Source organism: Eucalyptus grandis, chromosome 4 (genome assembly GCF_016545825.1).
Source record: "Eucalyptus grandis isolate ANBG69807.140 chromosome 4, ASM1654582v1, whole genome shotgun sequence".
Classification (NCBI taxonomy): Eukaryota; Viridiplantae; Streptophyta; class Magnoliopsida; order Myrtales; family Myrtaceae; genus Eucalyptus; species Eucalyptus grandis.
In genome coordinates this window covers 2,077,764-2,103,155 of record NC_052615.1, presented here as the reverse complement: position 1 = coordinate 2,103,155, position 25,392 = coordinate 2,077,764, and the positions used below count along the sequence as shown (strand labels likewise).

General features: G+C 39.8%; 1 protein-coding gene across 1 annotated transcript; it reads right to left on the bottom strand.

Annotated features, from left to right (window-relative positions):
- Nucleotides 1-18,672: 18,672 nt before the first annotated feature.
- On the bottom strand, nt 18,673-19,799 carry LOC120293016 (putative germin-like protein 2-1). The gene is given in 3 exon segments (XM_039311764.1): nt 18,673-19,273; nt 19,276-19,332; nt 19,601-19,799. Coding segments are annotated over 3 exon segments (645 nt in total). The 5' UTR covers nt 19,713-19,799; the 3' UTR covers nt 18,673-18,797.
- Nucleotides 19,800-25,392: the final 5,593 nt, after the last annotated feature.

Here is a 25,392-nt window from a genome sequence, read left to right as displayed (position 1 = left end):
ATCTTAAACTTCCTTTTCGTGCTGCTATGTGAGCAAATAGAATCGGGAAGATAATGAAAAACTCTGTTTAAGTGAGGACTTTGCAGGAGTTGGATGTGAAGCAAAATGATACTCGACTTCCCTATCCATAATCCTCACGTACCGTTGGTGAAGAACCGAGGATTTGGAAGAAGAGAACAAGTCTTGTCTTTAGCCGTCCGTGTTTTAGAGGAACAAGACAAAGTAAAAAAATATGTTTTGAGCATCAGTTTCGGACATAGTTATCTGGTGAAAGCTTGTACTGTAAATTAACAAAGAAACGAAATATTACTTTCATGCAAGATTTAGTATAAAACGTCTCCGGCTTTCTCGAATAACGATTCTTTGAATGCTGCTTCGGAATATGAACGGAATTAAGTCAATGAATGTAATAAGGCTGATCGCGTTGAATAGTGGAGTATAGAATGCATTATATAAACTTGGGATTTGTGTAGTTTTAAGCCGGAGTAGGTTAGATGTGTAGAGCGGGTTTTGAGGCATCACTATTCGGCATAATTGTATGTTAGTTTGTTGACTGAATTGATAGACAGAAAGAACTAAAAAACAATCACTCAGATTATATCCTTGGGCTGACTGATGTTTCCTTTGTGAAGGACAGATGACATCGTCCAATTAGAAGTTTTTTTTTTTTTTCCTACGAAAGGGTTGAGAATGAGTAGGAGTTAATCAATGCAAAAGTTTAAAATTGTTCTATTTTCTCCTGCAAACAATCATACCACAATGGGCCCTCAATATGTATAATGTGTTCCCCAGCAATTACTGTGAAAAAATCACTATTATATCTTTGGAAGAAGAATTTAATCAATTTAACCCATTGTCTTATACAACTCAAAGAAGTAATCGATTGATTGATCAAATGAAAGTTGAGCGTGATTTGGAAGTGATTTGGTGCAAACGTATTTCGCAGTGAATATAAAGTCCGGTGGCTAAGCACGAGCACTGGTGTCTGCTATGCTGTTCTTCTAAGTTCACAAAATTTGAAGATTATGATCGAATTAAGCACTGGGCGATTATTCACCCGCTATGCAAATTATCATACGAATATATAACTCCACACAACATAAAATTATTGTGATAGGCGCACATAGTGACTAAAACATTATAGAAGCATTTCATGTTGCAAATATTATGCTATATCTGAGATGCATGTGAATCATAGAAGCTTTTGCCTACTAAATAATATTTTAAAAAACTTTGAGTTATTATGTTAAACACACACACACACACACACACACACACACACACACACACACACATCTGAGATATAAATGAGTTACAGTTAGATAGTAAAATAATAAAGAGAGGGGAGAATGATGAAAGGGCAATAAACTCCTGCAATTCCGACCTAGTAATGCATATCCACAAGTTGGATAATGTAAGCACGCACGCCTCTCGTGGTCGTGAACCGTTGATGAGAAAAAAAATTGAATGGATTACATAAGCTGATCTCAAACACAGCTGCTTTAAAACTTGTTTGTGATATTTTATTTATATTTTATCTTAGTCATTGACAAGGACGATGGAGAACGAGTGAGTTTGACAAGAGGACTGTCATACAAAGTATATTTCAATCTTTTTCGTTGACATGGTGAATTATTCTTGAAACATAAATGTTTTGTTGTTTCGAAGGTAATACAATTTGATTTTTGAAACCAGGTGGTAATGTAATGTAAATCGATAAAAAGTTGTTACACGAATTTGTATACACAATAAGCAGCAAAAAATTTCCCCCCTTTTAGGAAAAATAAGAAAGAGGATGTTCTATGTCCATCCTTGAGGTGATACTGCAAAGATGAATATACCAGAAAATTTCCATTAAAAAACGATTTCGTTTTGTGAGACGTAGTGTATTAGATGATAGTTTAACTTATACAGTCAATCAATTGATAACTTACTCCAAAGTACATTAATTTTCAAAATAAAGCTCGAATCTCTCATCTTACAAATATTAAAATCTCATATTAAACTAATTCACATCTTTAAACTTTTCCTCTAAACATATATATATATATATATTTTTTTTTTACACTTATACATGTATCCATATATATTTGGAATTAAGATGTTTTAGAATAGAAAATTTTTACATTTACAATCACAAAAATTAGAATAAGAAACGCTCACAAGTCGCTGCTTGATAAATTTTTGACCCAACGAAAATAGAAGTGCTTTTGTAAAGCCAAAAATAATCAGTAGAGACATTATACCTGGGGGCAAATGCGGGCTGATTTGAAAATTAATGCAGGAGATAAGTATTCAAGTCCTAGCCATTAAGATTCAACGGCTGATCCAAGAAGGCGAAAAAGGAAAGTATTTGAAACTTACAAGCGTGTTCCTCAGACGCAATTAAGGCGGTTGCTACTTTGATTTAAGAAAATCTTCTTGACATAATCCTGAATCCATGGTAGATCATATATAAAATTCACTTGTTCGCCAAAACATTCACCATCTACTTCAATGTCATTCAAGAAACTATTTGCAGAAAATCTCTCCCACCTTGTCTCTTTCATCATCATACAATTTTGTCTACTCAAATCCTACCCCGCTCATGGCTCATCGAGTTATGTTATGCGCCAACGCATTTGCAACTGCCAAAGACACGCACAATGTGTCGTATGATGATCAAGAGTTAGTTCAAAGTGACGATGGCTATCTGAAGTTCACTCGGATGTGTTTCTTCGTGGTGGAGCGAGGCAACCACCAGCGTTACGTCGAGGATCTCCTCTTGCTGAAGCATAGGTTGTGTCGCCACGGCTCATATCTGGTCGCCGACCGCGAAACTGATTGCTATGTCTCGCTCGATCGGCTCCAGATTGAGAACGTTATCCGAACCGTAGCCGTGCGCGTAGAGAGGATGATGATGCAAAGCTCGCACCGCGAGAAGATATCATTTGTCGCGACTTGCGAGGTGATTTTGGTGAGGCACGGACAGCCGTGGCAAAGGGAGGCGACACCGGGATCCGCGGTTTTCTCAGACTTCGGGATTGTTCCCCTGATCGAAGCGGCTGTTGATGTGATCAAGAAGAGGAAACGCGACGGGGTTTCGACGACGACGACTTGAAATGGAAGACGGAGCTCGACTGATACGTGAGCGGATGCTAAAGATCAAGGGAATGCTAAAAGGAGCAATTAGAGACAAATCGAGTCAACATGTAAAAACAAGTCGATTAGCACTCTTCTTTAGATGCATGCGATATAGTATGGATGTAAATAATTTCCTTTGCATTCTCAATTTGAAGTTTCTGAATTAAATTCGATTCTCTCTATTTTTCATATGTGCTACTTCGTTATAGAATTGCTGCCTCCGCTGCCGAATTTTATTATTTTATAAACCACGACAACTTTTTAAAGGGTATTAACAAGCAGCAAAATAAGCTTTCACTTCTTTCAAACTAGAGACAGCAAATAAAACTGTCATTTATTCAAAATTATTTTCTTAACGTACTTGGGACGAAAAAATAATATGAAAAAACAACAGGTTAAGTAAAAAGAATCAATGCAAAAGTTTGAAATTGTTTGATTTTCTCCTGGAAACAATCATACCATAATAATCCCCCAATATATATAATGTGTCCCTTAGCAATTACTATAAAAAAATCACTTTTATATCTTTGAGAAAAGAAACTAACTAGTTTAAACAATGGTCATATACAAGCCGAAGGAGTGATTGATCGATAGAAGATTTTGCATAAACATGTATATAGTGAATGTGTAGTCCGGTGGCTAAGCTAACCCACCTGTGTCCTCTATGTTGTCTTTCTATGCTCACAAAATTTAAAGATTGTGATTGAATTAAGCAATACACGATTACTTGCCCGTTATGCAAATTATCATATGTATATATAACTCCAACCGCAGCACGAAATTATAGTAAAAGGCGCACATCATGATTAGTAAAAAATTAGAAGCCACAAACATTATAGGAAGCATGTCATATCACAAATATTATTCTATATCTGAATGTATTACGGGGCAAATAAAATAAAAGCGAAAGGTATAACTAACATTACAATTGACACCAAATACCATTTTCAACTAAGAAGTGTGTAAGTTAGCTAATACAAATCAATTCTTGTTCTTTTTCTTTTTTGGAATTTAAGATGAAATCAATAAAAGTAAACCCAAAGGACATCCTACTTGCAAAATAACCTTAGTCATAGAACCAAAAAAAAAAACATAAAGTCACACATATAGTCATATAATAATTTAAACTTCTAAAAAAAAAAAACTCACAGATATCACCATATAATAAACTTTTTTAATGGTTAGGTGGGTGAAAATAAAAGTGTTTTATTTAGAGCAAAAAAAAATCAATGATATCCTCTTTTTTTTTGGCCCGTAGACAATTTGAATTGGTTTGAAACACAGGATACTTAGGCTGCATTTAGTATTCATTCTATTCCCAAGAACAATTTTTGTTCAGAAATGGTTTTTTTTTTTTAATTCTGTTCCTAGGAATAATTTCTGAGTTTTTGAAGACACTTGGTAATTGTCCTAATTTCTATTATTGGGATAGAAATGTGTTTGGTAAAATTCCTAATTTTTATATTTCTTTTAATTTTTAATACCTTTATTATATTTTTCTTTTCCTTTTCCTTTTCCTTTTCCTTTTCCTTTTCTCCTCTTTTACCTCCTTCTTTGTGGTCGGTTGTTAGCCATGATGGTGGTCTACAACCAACTTGGCGAGGTTCAACAAGCTCATCGGAGCCTCACTAGGCTAGGGCGAGGTTTGGCCAGGTCCAGCTAGCTCGCCAAAGGCTTGCCTAGCCACTACGAGCCTTGGCCTTGCCCGAGCCTAGTGAGGCCCAGCCTCATGCCGATTGGTGAGGCTAAGCCTCACCGTGAGTCGGAGTCACTGGAGGCCAACGATGCTCCAACGAGGTCATCGACTCTCATATGATTATGTTCCAAATATATTATTGAAAATAAAAAAAAAACAAATTTTTGTTTTGGGAAACAAAAAAATTATCAAACGGATTTCTATTCTATTTTTTTTTCCAAGAAACAAAAGAATGGAATCAATTGTTCTTGGGAGTGTTACCAAATAGGGCCTTGGTAGCCTATAAATAAATTGGAAAAGGAAAGTAGTTAGTAAGTGTGGTCGTCAAGTCTTAAATTTTCTTTTTAATTAGGGGAAAATAAAGAATTGAGGAAGAATCCTACTCAACCTCGAATAGGAAAGATGTAACCGATTTATGTAACACTTTATAAAAAATATAAGTTTGTGCACACAAGACTCAATTCCATCCTCATAAAAGCCCTCTAAAATTCCAACACAACCCTAATCTTGAAACTCCTCCGGAGTCCCTAATCCTTCCATCATCAAGAACCAAGAAAATCTCTTGGAGTTTCCACTCCATTCACCGATGGCCACAGATATTCACGTCCATACCTAGATATGCCGTCGGAAGGCAAATGGGGATGCATTACTTGAAGGGCACGAGCTCATCTAGAGAGGCGACACCATAGACAAGTTCACTTGAGTTTGTCATGTCACTCTTAATCAATTCAACTCTCGAATCAACCCAAACGTCAAATGAAACAAAGATTGCTCTACTAACCTTATCACATTATCTTTGGAGACGGCAAACCCCATCATCACGTTACCATGGAACAGCACAAAATTCTTTTTAAAAAAAAAGTTCAATTGAGTGCCATAAGTTTCAACAAATCACTCAAGTACAAATTTTTTTGAAAAATAGTCAGTCGGGTGTTGGCAATCTGATGTGATATAACACTTATGATAAACATTTTTAAATTGTTATGGAACTCAAGTGATTGATGAAAAAGTTATATGGCACTCAAATAAACAGAAAAGAAGAAGAAGTTATAGCAGTCAGATTAGCTTTATATATAAATTTGTATTAATATCACAAAAAAAAAAAACCCTAAACTAATATACTTGTAACTAATTTATCCCAAAATAATTTTTTTAACACCTAAAAAACTATATAGGTACATTGTTTATCTCAAACTAATTTTTTTACAATAAAAAATCTAAAATGATATGTTTGTGACAAATTTCTAAAAATACCCATCATAACTTCTAAAAAAAAAAAATTCATTTAAATTGGTACTTGTCACGCCCCGAACCCCGAGCGCGCCAACATCCCACCATGGTCATGCAAATATGCGACATCCCAGGATATGTCGCCGACCCATTCTTTTTATTACGCATGCGGAAGCTAAACAAATCCCCTGACAATTAAATACGGGATAGAAAAGCAGGAAACAATTTCACAACCAATCACTTACTCAAACCAACGAAGTTACAGACGAAGGCCTACAGCCAAAAGTCTACGAAAGACCGACTCTTAAAAAGGAACTGTCCTACGACCTACAAGTCGGACACGTTCTCCAATCTTACGACTTCACATCTGCAACTCCTTAATGCCAACCAAAGCTATCTGGCCGCTCCATCCACCAGGGACCTGAAATGGTTATTCAATAACCACTGAGACAACGTCTCAGCAAGTTCAACCCCCTAAACCCCTATTAGAAAGAAAATATGCCCCGGGTGGCCTAGCCACATCACACAGAGGACTTACCTCGCCTCGGCCTTCATCGTAGGTTAGCACAATTTATATAATTCAACCACGTACAATTATGATAACCAAACAACCATGGCACAATCACATTATCAACACAATTCAACCACTTGGATCGTCTCGGCGATCAATCGCTCGCCGATTACATGTCATTCTAGCAAATCGATCATTGCTCTCAACTACGGCCCTACTCGGCAAATTTAAATCAGTGGCATCACGGCCCCACTCGGCACGACCTCTAATAGGTGGCAATTCACGGCCCCACTGGGCACGACCTCTTGTAGGTGGTTTTTCACGGCCTCATCGGGCACGACCTTTCCAAGGTGGTTTATCACGGCCTCTCTGGACACGACCTCTCAGAGGTGGTTTATCACGGCCTCTCCGGGCACGACCTTTCACGAGGTGGTTTATCACGGCCTCTCGGGGGCACGACCTTTCACGGTGGTTTATCACGGCCTCTCTCGGGGCACGACCTCTAATAGGTGGTATTTCACGGCCTCATCGGGCACGACCTCTTGTAGGTGGTTTTTCACGGCCTCATCGGGCACGACCTTTCCAAGGTGGTTTATCACGGCCTCTCACAGGCACGACCTCTAATAGGCGGTATTTCACAGCCAATCTCCCATCAATTTCTACACTTAGGATTTCGTAAAGAATCCCTATAAATCACAATCACACTCAATTCATCACAACCAATCATCAATTTCAAATTCTAAATGCACAAAGAACGATCGGCACGAAATTTCGAGCAAATAAGGTCCCAATGAAGATTTTCGGAATTTAATAAATAATTAAATTTATTCCGAAAATAATTAAATAATAATATTCATACTTTTCATGATCCATACTCAATTTATAAAATCCAATCGTCAATTTCAAAATCGACTACACAGCCGCGATCGGCACGAAATTCCGAGCAACCTAGGGTCAAAAATAATTTTTCCGATTTTTTTAATAATAATATTTTAATAATTTCGGATTATAAAATAATATAATATTTTCCAGAATTTCGAAGCACTTAAATAATTCAAAACTAAAATCATTTTGTGTCACATCAAGGCTTAACTTTAAATAAACTCTCTTAGCATTTAATTAAACATACTTTAGATTAAACAAACATCTTAATCTAAATCATAATCAAATCAACTAAATTAACCACCTAAGCTTAATCAACTTAAGCTAAGCACACCTAAAGCATAATTAACCCTCTAAGCGAGGTTTAGTGAGCTAAACTCACCGGATTAACGAGCCGAGCGAACCAAAACGACGGGGACGACGCGAGGATCGACTTTCCTCAAAGCGGGCCAAGCATCCGAGCTCGGGAAGGCGGCCAAAACGGGCCAAACGTCCGCCGCATACCCATTTTTCGGGTTGCTGTCCATGGCGGTTTGAGGCCGAGAATGGGTGGATCCGGCGCCGGTCGAGGCGGCAAGGGCGGCGGAGGCAAGGCGAAGCTCCGGCGGGCTAAGGCGGAGGTCGACGGCGGCGGAGGGAGCTCGGCGAAGGCCCGGGCTGGAATGCGGGCTGGTGCGGACGAGGGCGACGGCGAACGAGGGAAGAGCAACGGCGTGCGCGGGCGGCGCGGGACGGACGCACGGCGGCGGCGACGACGGCGTGCGGCGGGTGGCCGGCCATGGCTGCTCCTTCTTCTCTGCAAATTTTTCTGGTCCTTCGCACAAAGAGAAAATGGAGGAGAAAGGCAACGGGAGAGAGGAAGAAGAGAGGGAGGAGAGAGAAGATGGGGGCTTTTTCTTTTCTTTTTTTCTCTTTCTTTAATCCACAAAAATGGCCCACCACCATGACATCATCCATGATGTCATACTCCACTCACTCAAAACTCCCACAACATTATTCCAATGGGTTCACTTCCATTTTCCGCCGGGGTCCAATTTTTGTGCGTCCCATTTCTCCAATTCTCATCAATTCTCTTCCAATTGAATCAAATTGAGGTCCGTAAAATAAATTCAATGTCACCACACTTTAATTCACATCTTCACTTGTCTATAAAATCAACTTGAGTCCCAAAAGTACGACCAAAAGCGGGCTTACTAATCTCTTGAGCCAAATTAGCTATTTCTTGATTATTTTGCTGAAAAGCTCGGCTTGCATGAAAAATTTTCCCAAAGATGATTCAATGATCTTGAAATGATTTGTGACGCACCCAGACTTCCAATTTCGAATTCGATCTCAATTCCGCGGTTAATTTCACTTTGGCACGATACTAGGCCCAACCTAGGGTAGCCTTTAGAAATTTTCATGCATTTGACCGTGGTTGATCATCTCAAGCCACAATGTACATCTTTGAAACATTGGCGACTTACGGTTGTCGGGGTAATCTCAAGGTTTCAAATACGAACACAGGGTACCCAATCGATAGAAAAGTCGGTCCAGTGTCGATCGACAAGGATTATGCGATCCGGTGGAATCACCCACATTCAATCACATGCCTCTATCGAGTCGACCTATCTCAGGTCTCTAATCGAATTTTATTTGTGCCGTAATGACCCTTGCGATTAGCTCGGTCGAAAGGTCGCTTACGGCCAAATTCTCGAGTACGATGCATTAGAAACTCTTAACGAGCTTCACCCGATAGACTAGTTTCCACATGAGTGGCCGACTCAAGGAAAAGAACTATATGCGTGCCAACGAAATGCCCGTCTCAATTTATTGAAAATAGAGTCGGAAAATCGGGATGTCACAACTCTTCCCCTCTTATAAAAATTTCGTCCTCGAAATTTAAACCTTTACCGATTCTTAACAAAAAGGTGGGGGTACATCTCATATCATCTTCTCCTTCTCAAGTTGCTCCTTTTGCACCAATACTGCCATATCACTGCTATCTTGCCCAAACCGCTTCGGATCCAAAATACTAAACACTTGCTCACTTAAAATTCCAAAGGTCTTCAACGCAAAATCTGCGAAGCTAAACTGGCGATTCTGAGCGGTCTCAAGACTATCCATGATAATTGCAACTGAATCACTGATTTCTAACCCAACTCTAGACTTGCAATTTTCTGATCTGCAATCTCATCTCAACGACTGAAGTCCTGCACACTCTGCTTTGCACTGATTAAAGAGAAACTATCTGACTGATCTGCTGAAACTGGGAACCTCTGATCACGATCTGATATAACTTCGACACTGATCTCGGCAACTACAATCACTGACTACTGCACTTACCCTGGCCTGATCTTTCTTTCCCTGACTTCATCTCAGCAGTTGAAATTCTGCACTCTCTGCTATACACTGCTTAAGAAAGAACCAGCTGAAAGCTCTGCCAACTTGGAACATCAGATCTAGATTTGAAATACAATTCATCTCCGGCACTCCATGCAGATGATTTATATAATATACACACACTTTGGTGTACCCACTTTGTGACAAGACGAGAATCTCTAATTTCGAAATCGAATTTAGATTGGCGGTTAATTTCACTCCGACACGCTTTTAGTGTGACCTAGGCTACTAGGTAGTTTTCGGAGCTTTTTAGGACAAATGACCCGTAGTCGATTTTCTTCGAGCCACGATGAACCCACTCGACACATTGGCGACTCTCGAGGGTCGTGAAAATCTCGATGATTCAAATACGGACACAGGGTACCAAAACGACAGTAAGATCAACTTAGTATCAGTCGACGAGAGTTTTCCAATTTAGAGGAGTCACCCACGATCGGTCATTCATCTCAGTCGAACCGACCTATCTCTGATCTTAATTCGATTTTTAACTGTGCGTATTGATCTCTAAAGATGAGCACGGTCGAGAAGTCGATTCCTGGTCGAATTGACAAGTCTATTTTCCTTAAAGTCCTTAATAGCTTACCCAACTAGTCTAGTTATCTCGTAAGTGGCCAACTCGGAGAAAAACACTGTAATCGCATCGATGAAATGCCCAATTTAACCAATCGAAATCAGAGTCTGAAAATCAGAAGGTCACACACTCAAAACAAGATCTATTCGTACTATTTGGACAACGCTGAAATTGCTATGATGAGCTTCCCATAAGATCTCTTCTTTAATTTCTGTATCAACAATTACATACAATCGTCCTTAGAACCTTAGCATTCTGTCTTCAGGAATCTGAAAATCAACCTCTCTCTCATCTGCATTCTCTTATAGAGTCTTATGAACTTCTGAATCTGTCCACTGAAGCGCTTTGATTCTGATATGCTCTCTCGGTTCAATTCTGAGGGTAGTCATAAGATTCAAAAGGTGGCCTACCTTAGATCTGAAAACCGAATTTCGAACTTTCTCAATTAAGATCAAATCCTCGAGTACCAACTATGCAACTAAGGACTCTCGACTCAGAGCATCTGCGACTTTGCTCACCTTTCCAGAGTGATACAAAATATCATAGTCATAATCCTTAATAAATTCCATCCAGCGACGCTGTCTCATATTCAACTCCCAAGGTCTCAACTGACGGGACGCATATGCCACAACCCTATCTTGCTGCATCAACAAGCAACCAAATCCTTTAAACGACACATCACTGCAGATCTCATAACTTTCAGGACCAGATGGAATGATCAGCACAGTGCGGTAATCAGCCTCTTCTTAGGCCTTTGAAAACTACGCTCGCACTCTCACCTGTTCACACAAACTTTTCTTACTTCCTCAGTAGTCAAATCAACTACAACGCTGACGCTGAAATCCATTCCACAAAACTTCTGTAATATCCTGCTAATCCCTAGAGCTTCTAATCTCTGTCACTACAATTAATATCGGCCAACTGATCGCTGCTTCAATCTTGGACAGGGTCTACGGAGATTTCTTCGCCTGAAATCACGTGACTTATGAACGCAATACGAGCCATCCAAAACTCACGTTTGCTAAGCTTATTGTAAAATCCAAAAGTACTCAAAGTCTGAAATACCATCCTCAATGTCTCTTGTGCTCCTCAGCACTCTTTAAACACACTAGGATAACTTCAATGAACACGATCAAGACTGATTCAAGTACCCTTAAACATTCTGCTCATTAGACCCAAACAAATAGCTATGGTATCCATCAAACTATACGGTATTACAGCGAACTCATAACTGTCATATCGAGTACGAGATGCTAACTTCGGTATGTCCTTCTTGATCCTCAATTGATGATACCCTGACCTCCAGTCGATCGTGAGGAATATCGATACACAACCACAACGAACCACATTTCTCCTTCATGTACGTAAGCGGTGCTCCCAAGGTTATGCACTTTGGAAAGTATGAATCCCCACATCCAACACTTCCCGCATCCACACCGTCAGTCCTTTTAACTCGGGTAACACTATCCGGTAAGGAGCCTTAAAGACTGGCTCTGTTCCGGGTGCTAATTCAATTACGAACTCCATTTCTCTTTCTGACAGCAAACCTGACAATTCTTCTGACAATACCTCAGAAAGCTTCTGTACCACGGTTATGATCTCCATATCCGACCTCTTAACTGACGCATCCACTTTAGTTACCATGTAGATTTGGTAACCAACAACCATAACCAAGTCATCTTCAATGACGAATAACAAGGATTGAAGTTCCTCTTCGACTTTCAGTAATTCAAAACTCTCATACGCTAACTGAACAAACTGAATTATATCACTGCCACGATTCACAACAGCAGAAAACTCCTCGAGCCAAACCCTCTTCATAAATGACTTCCAGGTCATACATAAGTAAACCTATTAGGTACAACTATAGTCAGAGACTCAGCTTTCTATTACTTTATTACAACAACGGAAACTCCACAACCTTCACTCAAAATCCTGTTGCGCTACCCTGATAAAACACCTCAAAACATTCATCCCTTGATTAATGCATAGTCAATCCATTCGTACTCCTTTCGCCATCCTAGTGGCGTTTCATCTGCAGCGACGGTGCTTACACTCTCCCGAACTTATACGGACAGTTCTAACACAGCGGCCATGCGGCCACATTCAAAGCATGCTCCCTTTTACTCGACAGGACTAACTCAAGCCTCATTTCCATAAACTCGACACGCAATCAGAGAGTCCTCTATCTCTCATCAAGGAACATCATGCACCCTTCCTTGCACTGAAGTCCATTCCAAGTACCCCACTAAATGTCCCGAATCATGATTCCTCTGTTCTTTTCTATCGACAGCGGTGTCAGGAACAGCTGTGATTCCATCTGTCTATACAAATAATCTTTGATCAAATGGCTGTACTGGCAATCCTTGTAACAAGTCATTTCCCTCTTACAGCACGGGACAGACCCACGTCCTTTCTTACAGACACAACATACATCAATCAAGTTGAGCACTGACTTTTGAATTCTACTCTTCCAGTTGGGTGAAACAGGGCACCTTTCTTCTGACATCGGCCTTTCCCCAATCGATTTCCATCTCTGTCTAAACTGAACCTTGACTCAGATACCGCGGCTTGATCCTCAATCACAACTCCAGATTAGGCCTTAACAGGCACGGCAACAACAACGGCGGTCACAACACTGGCAGCGATAGAAACAATGGTAACAGCGGCGGCTCGATTCTGAACTTACTGACCCAACAAGCTTCCAAGGAACACTAGCGCTTGAACGATCCCATCAAACTTAGGATCGCTCGGTGCTACTACACTCTAAGTACCGACTTGCAGCGGTACTCTTACACACACGCTGGCCTAAGCCTGCGCTCTACCTCGGGTACCGACTCTTGTCAGCATCTTACCCCGAGGTACAGGTCCTACCAACCTTCTCCAAGGAGTCCTCCACTCCTAGTCACTCATCCTACAGGCTCTTTATAGACACTGTTTTCCGATTCCAACATCAGCTGAAATTTGAGTGACCCCACAAACAAGCTACCAATCGCCTATCACTCACATGCATCAACGTATTAAAAGCCTTTCCTACTAACTATCCCATGACTCATCGCACCTTATCACTCCATACACAGACCATGCTCTGATACCACTTAAACGGGGATGTCACACCCCGAACCCCGAGCGCGCCAACATCCCACCATGGTCATGCAAATATGCGACATCCCAGGATATGTCGCCGACCCATTCTTTTTATTACTCATGCGGAAGCTAAACAAATCCCCTGACAATTAAATACGGGATAGAAAAGCAGGAAACAATTTCACAACCAATCACTTACTCAAACCAACGAGTTACGGACGAAGGCCTACGGCCAAAAGTCTACGAAAGACCGACTCTTAAAAAGGAACGTCCTACGACCTACAAGTCGGACACGTTCTCCAATCTTACGACTTCACATCCGCAACTCCTTAATGCCAACCAAAGCTATCGCCGCTCCATCCACGGGGACCGAAATGGTTATTCAATAACCACTCGGACAACGTCTCAAAGCAAGTTCAACCCCTAAACCCCTATTAGAAAGAAAATATGCCTAGGGTGGCCTAGCCACATCACACAGAGGACTTACCTCGCCTCGGCCTTCATCTCGCGAGGTTAGCACAATTTATATAATTCAACCACGTACAATTATGATAACCAAACAACCATGGCACAATCACATTATCAACACAATTCAACCACTTGGATCGTCTCAGCGATCAATCGACTCGGCCGATTACATGTCATTCTAGCAAATCGATCATTGCTCTCAACTACGGCCCTACTCGGCAAATTTAAATCAGTGGCATCACGGCCCCACTCGGCACGACCTCTAATAGGTGGCAACCACGGCCCCACCGGGCACGACCTCTTGTAGGTGGTTTTTCACGGCCTCATCGTGCACGACCTTTCCAAGGTAGTTTATCACGGCCTCTCCAGGCACGACCTCTCGAGAGGTGGTTTATCACGGCCTCTGGGCACGACCTTTCACAGTGGTTTATCACGGCCTCTCACAGGCACGACCTTTCACGGGTGGTTTATCACGGCCTCTGCAGGCACGACCTCTAATAGGTGGTATTTCACGGCCTCATCGGGCACGACCTCTTGTAGGTGGTTTTTCACGGCCTCATCGGGCACGACCTTTCCAAGGTGGTTTATCACGGCCTCTGGCACGACCTCTAATAGGCGGTATTTCACGGCCAATCTCCCATCAATTTCTACACTTAGGATTTCGTAAAGAATCCCTATAAATCACAATCACACTCAATTCATCACAACCAATCATCAATTTCAAATTCTAAATGCACAAGAACGATCGGCACGAAATTCGAGCAAATAAGGTCCCAATGAAGATTTTCGGAATTTAATAAATAATTAAATTTATTCCGAAAATAATTAAATAATAATATTCATACTTTTCATGATCCATACTCAATTTATAAAATCCAATCGTCAATTTCAAAATCTGACTACACAGCCGCGATCGGCACGAAATTCTGAAAGAAGGGGCCAAAAATAATTTTTCCGATTTTTTTTTTAATAATAATATTTTAATAATTTCGGATTATAAAATAATATAATATTTTCCAGAATTTCGAAGCACTTAAATAATTCAAAACTAAAATCATTTTGTGTCACATCAAGGCTTAACTTTAAATAAACTCTCTTAGCATTTAATTAAACATACTTTAGATTAAACAAACATCTTAATCTAAATCATAATCAAATCAACTAAATTAACCACCTAAGCTTAATCAACTTAAGCTAAGCACACCTAAAGCATAATTAACCCTCTAAGCGAGGTTTAGTGAGCTAAACTCACCGGATTAACGAGCCGAGCGAACCAAAACGACGGGGACGACGCGAGGATCGACTTTCCTCAAAGCGGGCCAAGCATCCGAGCTCGGGAAGGCGGCCAAAACGGGCCAAACGTCCGCTGCATACCCATTTTTCTGGGTTGCTGTCCATGGCGGTTTGAGGCCGAGAATGGGCGGATCCGGCGCCGGTCGAGGCGGCCAAGGGCGGCGGAGGCAAGGCGAAGCTCCGGCGGGCTAAGGCGGAGGTCGACGGCGGCGGAGGGAGCTCCGGCGAAGGCCCGAGCTGCTGGAATGCGGGCTGGTGCGGACGAGGGCGACGGCGAACGAGGGAAGAGCAACGGCGTGCGCGGGCGGCGCGGGACGGACGCACGGCGGCGGCGGCGACGACGGCGTGCGAGCGGGTGGCCGGCCATGGCTGCTCCTTCTTCTCTGCAAATTTTTCTGGTCCTTCGCACAAAGAGAAAATGGAGGAGAAAGGCAACGGGAGAGAGGAAGAAGAGAGGGAGGAGAGAGAAGATGGGGGCTTTTTCTTTTCTTTTTTCTCTTTCTTTAATCCACAAAATGGCACCACCACGACATCATCCATGATGTCATACTCCACTCACTCAAAACTCCCACAACATTATTCCATGGGTTGGCTCACTTCCATTTTCCGCCTGGGTCCGATTTTTGTGCGTCCCATTTCTCCAATTCTCATCAATTCTCTTCCATTGAATCAATGAAGTCCGTAAAATAAATTCAATGTCACCACACTTTAATTCACATCTTCACTTGTCTATAAAATCAACTTGAGTCCCAAAAGTACGACCAAAAGCGGGCTTACTAATCTCTTGAGCCAAATTAGCTATTTCTTGATTATTTTCTTTGAAAAGCTCGCTTGCATGAAAAATTTTCCCAAAGATGATTCAATGATCTTGAAATGATTTGTACACACCCAGACTTCCAATTTCTGAATTCGATCTCAATTCCGCGGTTAATTTCACTTTGGCACGATACTAGCCGGCCCAACCTACCGGGTAGCCTTTAGAAATTTTCATGCATTTGACCTGTGGTTGATCATCTCAAGCCACAATGTACATCTTTGAAACATTGGCGACTTACGGTTGTCGGGGTAATCTCGAGGTTTCAAATACGAACACGAGTACCCAATCGATAGAAAAGTCGGTCCAGTGTCGATCGACAAGGATTATGCGATCCGGTGGAATCACCCACATTCAATCACATGCCTCTATCGAGTCGACCTATCTCCGGTCTCTAATCGACTTTTATTTGTGCCGTAATGACCCTTGCAGATTAGCTCGGTCGAAAGGTCGCTTCCTGGCCAAATTCTCGAGTCTGATGCATTAGAAACTCTTAACAGCTTCACCCGATAGACTAGTTTCCACATGAGTGGCCGACTCAAGGAAAAGAACTATATGCGTGCCAACGAAATGCCCGTCTCAATTTATTGAAAATAGAGTCGGAAAATCGGGATGTCACAGGTACACTTGTAATACTTTTACCAAAATCTAAATTTTTCGACCACATGAATCTTAAACTGGTACATTTATGACAAATTTATTATTTATAAATTTTCATTAAGTTGAATAATATCACGAAAAGCCATAAGCTAGTACACTTATGACAAATGGATGGCAAAATCTTAAACTGATACATTTGTCAAGTGCCATGCATCATCCAACTCAACAATTTGATGGTAAAAATTAATGGAAACTAAAAGAATGTAAATTTGTCACAGATACATCGATTTAGGATTTGTAAAAATATTAGCATATCGGTTTATGGCTTTTTGTGGTATTATCCCTATAAATTATGATAGTCAAGTGATTGCAAATAAAGTTGTAATAATCAAGTGAGCACCGTATGAAATTGATGACACATGTGATGTCCTTATTTCTAAATATTTAGAATGATGCTAATAATTCGTTATTTTTTTTTTTTTGCCAAAAAGTGCAATGGAGTTCTTCTAGTAACCATTATTGAAAACCGTCTTCATGCCAATTTAAGGGTATCCATATGGCAGCCTAAATTGCATCAATTTATAATTTCATTGCACTTCTCAAAGGTGTAAAACTAGATTTCACCAATTCAAAGATTTGGGTTTTACTTTGCCTTATGTGGACAGCATGCAGGAGGTCGAGGGTTAGCGCATAGAGTAATGCGGCGGGGCTATTATTGCCGTGGAGGCACATGCTCGTCAGGCACTTGTTAAGCATTACCCTTAGCCCACTAAAGGAATAGCCTTAAAATTGTGGTTCAGGCATGTAGGTGAAAGGTTGGTCATTTTTCATCTCCTTAATTCTCTGTCTTACACGTACATACCCAAACACTAACTTGAGCGTCAGGGGCCGATCCAGATTTCCAGATGCCTTAACCCAAATTTCATGGTGTAAGTCAAATTTAGGTGAAAGCTTCGGCTAAGATCGCACTTTGAGAACAATAGTTATTAATGACTTTATGCATGGATCTTTAATCATTATACCACAGCAAAGAACAAATGACACCAATCTTAGTAGGAAGTCCCAGCATCCCTAACATGCCATCTTCATATATTTTATTGTCCCATGTAGGGGTGAGCATTGGTCTAGGGCAAATACTAGACCGACCCTAGATCAGCCCAACTCGATTGATCTTGGTCCGATTCTTAGGGAGATTGAGTTGGTCCTTGGTCTTTTAACCATTGGACCGTGCACTATGCGTGCTGATCCATGGTCCTAGAGTATGGGATTGGTCTAACCTAGACCAACCCTATACATAGTGTATATTACATATCTAATATATTATACATTACATGCTTTTGTCTACTCTAAATTCTAACACCTCCTTCTTTATTTTCTTCATAATTTAATTTGTTGTAAATTAGAAAGTAGAAAGAAGTATAGTCCTAGTTCAACAAAAAAAAAAAAAAAAAAAAAAAAAAAAAAAGAAACCCTCTTTACTCACCTTGGCTTGGCTCGCCCATCTTGGCCTTGCTCGCCTTGTCAATCACCACTTGCCTCTATTCGCTCGCCTAGCTTGTTCATTTTTATGATTTGTTGCTTTTAGCAAGTGTAAACTTTATTGTTACCATATCTTTTATTTACGTTTGATATGTATTGGTATTCATAGTTTAATTGCTCAAGGTCACATTGTTAGTGGATATATAATTTGAAATAATATATTTGTCCTTTTAAGGAATACCAAAATGAAACAAAAAAATAATTGATTGGTCCTGAGTTAACCTTGGAACCCAACTAGACCATAGGGTTGGTCCGATCCTTGGTTCCAAGCTTTACAAGGTTGGTCCTCGGTCTCAAAATTGGGGACCGACACCATGCGGATTGATCATTGGCTTAGGTGCTCAACCGACCCAACCTGGACCATGTTCTTCTCTAGTCCCATGTTTAACCTAACATTCTAAACCATGGGCACAACATCAGAACCATAGAAAACGAACTAGGACAAGCCACTCGAACCAATGACATGCATTGATACGGACATTGTAAAGCATACAAGTATATCTTCTTAATTTGCCAGAGGCACACAATAAAAATAATATAACCCAACAATTTCTGTCACATCTTCTCCAAGAAAACTAAACACAAGAACATAAGTCATTCACTAGAATTTCGCTTCAATCTGGTCAACTATGGACTTGTCCACCTGGAAAGCCTTGGCGAGAACATCAGTGGCGATGTGCGGAGTCGACCCGAAGACCGTATCTGGAACCAGAATCACACCCGGGTTCTGGCTGCTTAGGCCGGAGAAGGAGAAGGCATTCCCCGGGCCCACATTCTGTTGGAAGTGAATGAGTCCCTCGGGGAACACGAACACGTCACCCTTCTGGAGAACCTTGGTGATCAGCTTGTTGTCGGGGTTGGACGTGACGAAGCCGACGAGCAGCGTGCCTTCAATGACCACCAAAATCTCGGTGGCACGGGGGTGGGTGTGGGGGGAGACGATACCCCACGGGGCAAAGTCAATCCTTACCAAGGAGATGCCCAGAGTGTTGAGCCCTGGTATCTGTCCGACTGTGGCTGGGGTGATCGCCGAGCCCTCCGGGTTCGACACATTGCCTGGCTTGTCGAGCCCGGACAAAAGAAGTTGTCGGCGGTCACAAGCTTGGGGTCCAAGCAAGCAAAACCATTAACCAGTACTGCTCACAAACAAACAAAAATGAGCAGACGTCGGTAAACATGTCTACAAGATACCTAGAAATATTTAACATTTATTCGTAGCATTAGTTCAGACTTCCGTGCTTGAACATGACTCACTTCAATACTTCTTTTGTTATAAGTTATAATACACATTTTAAGTTTGCTGGATTCCTTAATAAATCAGTTTTTTTTTTTTTTTTTTTTCTTAAATCAATGGGACGAAAATAAGCAGATTCAGAACGAGAATATGGCAGAGATGGTGCTAACCTTGGCTATTGAGATCTGCAACACAGAAATCTTGCAAGGGTGCAGGATCAGAGGCCACCGCTATGGCGCATGCGATGGCGAGGACGCAGCAAAGGAGAATATTCTTTGCCATATCTCAAACTTCCTTTTTGTACTGCTATATAAGCGAACGTCAGGAAGATGATGAAAACTCTGCTTAAGTTAGCACTTTACAGGAGTTGGGTGTGAAGCAAAATGATCCTCGGACTTCTCAATTTATAAGCCTCAGGTACGGTTGGTGAAGAACCGAAGAGAAGGAAGAAGAGGTCAAGTCGTGTCTTCAGCCGTCCGGGTTTTAAAAGAACAAGACACAGTCAAAAGCACATGTTTTGAGTTTCGATTTCGGACAAAGTTATCTGGTGAAAGCTTTTTACTCTGCTTAAGTTAGCACTTTGCAGGAGTTGGGTGTGAAGCAAAATGATCCTCGGACTTCTCAATTTATAAGCCTCACGTACGGTTGGTGAAGAACCAAAGAGAAGGAAGAAGAGGACAAGTCATGTCTTCAGCCGTCCGGGTTTTAAAAGAACAAGACACAGTCAAAAGCACATGTTTTGAATTTCGATTTCGGACATAGTTATCTGGTGAAAGCTTTTTACTGTAAATTAGCAATGTCCTATATCACTTTCGTGCGAGATTGAGCATAAAACAGACCGGTTTTCTCGGATAAAGATTCCAAATGGCTCTTCGGAATACGAACGGAATTAAGTTAATCAATGTCATTACGTCGATCGCGTTGAGTAATGGAATAAAGAATGCCCTGCACCAGATGAACTTGGTAATAACGCAGTTTCAGCACGGCAAATTTGACATGTGGAGCGGGTATCAAGGCACCGCTATTCGACATTTCTCTAAAATCCCGAAGAGTTGACCTAATTGATGGAAGGGGAAAAAAACAATTAATCAGACTATATCCGTTGGCTGACTGATTATAGACGGCATCATCAAAGGAGAAAGTTCCTCCCTGTTTCCTATGAAAGGGGTGACAATTGGTGAGAATATGTCTTGAATTTGAATCGATAAAAGATAACCTGATCCAAATAGGTTTTCTAGTTTAAGTGGGTTTTCAAGTTGAGTAGATTTCTTAAGATGGGTTTTCTTTTTTGGATACCAACATGAATTCTACTCAGTTATCGCACTAGAGCAAAATAAGGGGAGCGATAGGAATTTCTTTGAGTTAATGAGTACATATGAGGTTCCTTTGAGTGCAATCTACGGTTACGAAAAATTTGAGAGAGTAAAGCTTCGTGTTTTTTTTTTTTTTTGTTAAAAGGATGATTTAAAAATATTTTCCTAAAAATAAGTGTATCAATCACGAAAACGAATGAACAAAAATATTTTTATTATTTACAAAAATGTTTAAATATAACTCATTGTCCATAATAAAAATATTTTTCATTGACTAATTATTTTTTATTACGAAACAAATGGTGCCTAAGAATTTAAAAACTTTCGGATTCATAATGGATTTTTTGATGGTTTTTTTTTCCATGAAGTAAGTACCAACACTAGAATCTCCTTTACCAAAAAAAAAAAAAAAAAACACTAGAATTGAATCATGTAAATCTCTAGTGCCCTTATTATTTCTCTTTGATTTTTTTTTAGTAATTTTTCTTCTCACATTAAAATTAAATTGTAAAATCCATTACTTTCCATGGTACTTTCATAACGGGAATGAATAGCAAGTACATTCTGAGAACTGATGAAAGCTTTTGTTGAACGAACTTGTAGACATCTCAATCTTATACTGAGTTTGATTGACACTGTTACTATTGAAAAACCGATTGAAGGCCGTCATCAAGGTGGCAAATGCGCATATGCGTTGCATGTATACAAAAAATTGCCGTTTAAAGGATCAAGCCAAAAAAAAAAATACCAAAAAAGGATTTTATTTTATTACTAAAATTGAATTATTTAATGACTGGAAAAAGTTATTGACAAAAATACTCAATCTACAAAGGAAACTTACAGTGATATGTGGAAAGATAGGAGTATTTCAAGATTTAAGATCTATGAGTGTTGTTATTAGATAGAAATATTCAAATTTTAATATTAAAAAATGCGAGGGATTATATGAAATTATTAACTTATGCATTTGCACGTAGATTCCATATTTGTAAAATAAGCAATTAAGGATATTTTAGGAAGAAAAAAAGATTGCGATCTCATAAAAGTAGGAGGTTGTCTTTGCTTCATAGAATTATATAAATGAGGTTACTCAAAGTTTCAATTCAGTTGTTTTTCATACATAGGTACGTGATGCTATAGGTACGTGGTGCTAGTGCTCATACATCGGGTGGGGAATTTTATGTCCAAGGAAATCATCTTGTTTGGGGGTGTTCATGAAATTGGGAGGAAGGTAATCTTCATATGTTTGGATTACTCATCCTAAAATATTTTTCCAAGTTTTCTAAAAAGCTGAAAAGTTCTAAAAAAGAAAAATAAAATCAAGAAAAATAAAATGATAACGGAAAAAAAAGAGAAAAATCTAAAAAGTTAAAAAGGAAAAAATTCTTTCACTATAATTAGGTCATCGCTCGTTGTTGCTGCTTTCGCTGGTGGCCGAGGCTCTAGCTGTGATGGTAGCTATTGGCATCTAGTGGAAGTTTCATCTTTCAGGTGAAAAACACTTTTTGTGCAATCAGTAAGTTTTACACTTGATTTGGCTCAATCTCATGCATACAAGGTCATGCTCTTATTCTTGTTGTTACCAAATCCATGACACCGGGAACCTAAAGTGCCAAAACTTGACATGAAGAGATACTTAAATGTCAAAAGTTACGAAAGTGACATTTAAGTGCTGAAATTAGAGCAAAATGAATCAGTTAAGTGTCAATGGTAAGAAAATCCAGACAAATTGTGTATGTGACATTTTCTGGCAACATCTTTTACTGAGGTGGTAGATATTAAAAAAAAAAAAAAAAAAAAGCACACATCGATGATAAAAATGACGTCATCCATCCACGCTGTCTTGGCCGACCTAAATGATGTCATTTTTCCTTGTAGCTAAACGACCTTGTTTAGGTTATTTGTTGGCTTAACCAGACCTAGTCATCGCTGTTCCTCTCCATTCACTCATGTTTACATTAGATCTAAGGCCCTTCTCTCTGTCACCATTCATGCCTAGAAGTGGTCATCGCTTGTCGTTGTTAGTCGCCATCATTGGTCGTTGTCATCGCTCATTGTTGTCACTTGCCCAAGTTTGGTCTCTTCACCCCCTCCCCTATGATGAAATTAAGGCTTTAATGGAAAATTTGGGGCTTGACAAGGAAATATGAAGGCCGGCCGAAAATGTAGGGCTCGGATGGTACTTTGATGTGCGATTTATGGTTTAGAAGCGGTGCTAGAACCTAATAGGGTTTGGATTGACAATTTAGGGCTAGGCCTCGAAATGTAGGACTCGATAAGGGGAAAATTAGGGCTTGTCCTTGAAGATGTGGTGTTATTGTGATGTGTGACTTAGAGCGGTATTATTGTGATGTGTGTTTAGACCTTGGATGTAGTATTGTGATGTACGAGGGCAATTTTTAGGAGTTAGATGTGAAATGTGATGTGCGACAACGATTTCGATGGCTCGGAATGGTTGTCGTGGGAACGTTTGGTCATTTTTTTTTTTTTAAATTGAAGTGTTGAAATAGGTGTCATGGGGACTTGTGCTTGTTGCGGGGACTTCTGTTTTTTTATTAATATTTTAAGGGAACGCAAATAATCAAAGTGGCTATTATGTAAGGGCAGATTGTCACTATGGAGACCTCTGTTTGTCATGGAGGGTATCTTTCTAGTAAATAGCCTGAAATATGCATCTCTTCCCTTTTATAGAATAGAGTTTATCAAGAGGAACATACTTGTTTCATTAATTTTGAAAATAAAAGGGTAACAAATGCATGGTTGCCCAAGCACTTCTTCTATTTGATCAAGTTGATAGTTGATGCCCCAAATGAAGAGTACTGAGTTCAGGATGTTGGTGAATGAGCATATAGGCATCAATATATCCAGAAAACAATGCAAAAGATTGAAGCAAAATGTGATGAAGATACTCATTGGTCAGTATGGCAACAAATATGGACAGTTGTGGAATTGTGCTTGGGAGATTTTAGGCTACAAAACTTTTCAAGTAAAATGTATGTAGAGATCGAAGAGGGTCACTTTTTGATAGTGGGACCAAGTTCGATAAGTTCTATGTGTGCTTCAATACATGTAGATAATGATTTTTATCTGGTTGTGAGACGGATTATAGGATTTGACGATTGTTTTTTGAAGGCTTGTGCAAGAGAGAATTGCTAGTTGCAATTTGGAAGAGATATGAATAACCAAATGTTTTCACTGGCTTAGGCTATTGTGAGGGTAGAGAATAAGGACAATTGGTCATGGTTCCTAAAAAATCTTATGATTAACCAGGAGACAACAAATGGGGAAAGGTGAATGTTCATGAGCGACCAACAAAAAATAATGTTTGCTTTTTGAAAAATCTAGTAAATTGTTTGCTTTTCGATATTAACATGCTATTTACTTACATTTTTTTTTTTGAATTATTGTAGATTGGCTGACAATAGCTAAGTTGTTGTCCTCTATTGAACATCGAATGTATGTACGGTACATATACACAAATTGGGCAAAGACTTATAAAGGGTAAAAGCTGCAATTGCAATTTTGGCGGCTAGCAAAAAGCATGAATATGACTAATTTTAGGATGGTCAAAGAATAACTGCTTCAATTGACAAAAGAAAGTTTTGATGCACTATTTCAAATAGAACCAAATATTGGTGTAGGGTATTTTTCAACAAGGAATTTAAGTGTGATAACATCGACAACAACATATGCGAATCATTCAATGTGAGGATAATAGATGCCAAATGCAAACCAATCATCTCGATGCTTGAAGATATACGGGTTATGGTCATGAATCGATTGTACAAATAAAGAGATGAGGCTACAAAGTGGACTAGACAATGTGGTCCTATGATTGCTAAGAAATTGGATGAGAACTTTGCTGCGAGTAGATATTGTCATCCCATTTGGAATGGGGATGAAGAATATGAGATAATGAAGGGTTCCGATAAGTATGTTATCCATTTAGGTACGATGAAGTGTTCATGTAGAGCATGCCAACTAAGTTAGATTCTTTATGCATATGTCATATATGTCATTCAATTGAAGGGCCATAAAGCAGAGATTACATTAATGATTGGTACAAGAAACCGAAATACTTTACTTCGTACCAATTCATGATGCAACCAATTCGAAAGTAGCAAGTTTTAAGAGCCAATAGATCGTGAAGCACCTCAACCTTTGCCACTAAAGAAGAAAATGGGAAGGCCAAAGTGAAACAAAGAATGATGGAGGGGGAGGTCTTAGGTTAACGTAGGATGAGTAGGATATGTGTAAAGATGATGTACTCTTATTGCCATGTAGCAGGGCACAATACTAAAGGTTGTCAATTAAAGAAGTAGCATGAACAGTTTAGGCCAGTCGAAGGGCCTAATGAAGGGACAATTAAAGAAGGGCAAATAGAAGGGCAAAATGAGTTGATTTTTTAGTCGATGACAAGAAACCTAGTAAGTCATGACATTTGTATTTATGTTACTTTATGGTTTATTACAAATATGTATATATATACAATTTGCCTTATATGTAATGTCTTTATCTTTGTCAGGTCATTAGAATGACACGTGAAGGATTGGTCGAAGCCCTTGCTATACTTGAAATTGAAGATTTTGTTCAAAGAATGCAAGGTAGAAGATAGCCAGCTGCAGGATTTGCCAAAGCAACTTAAGGGT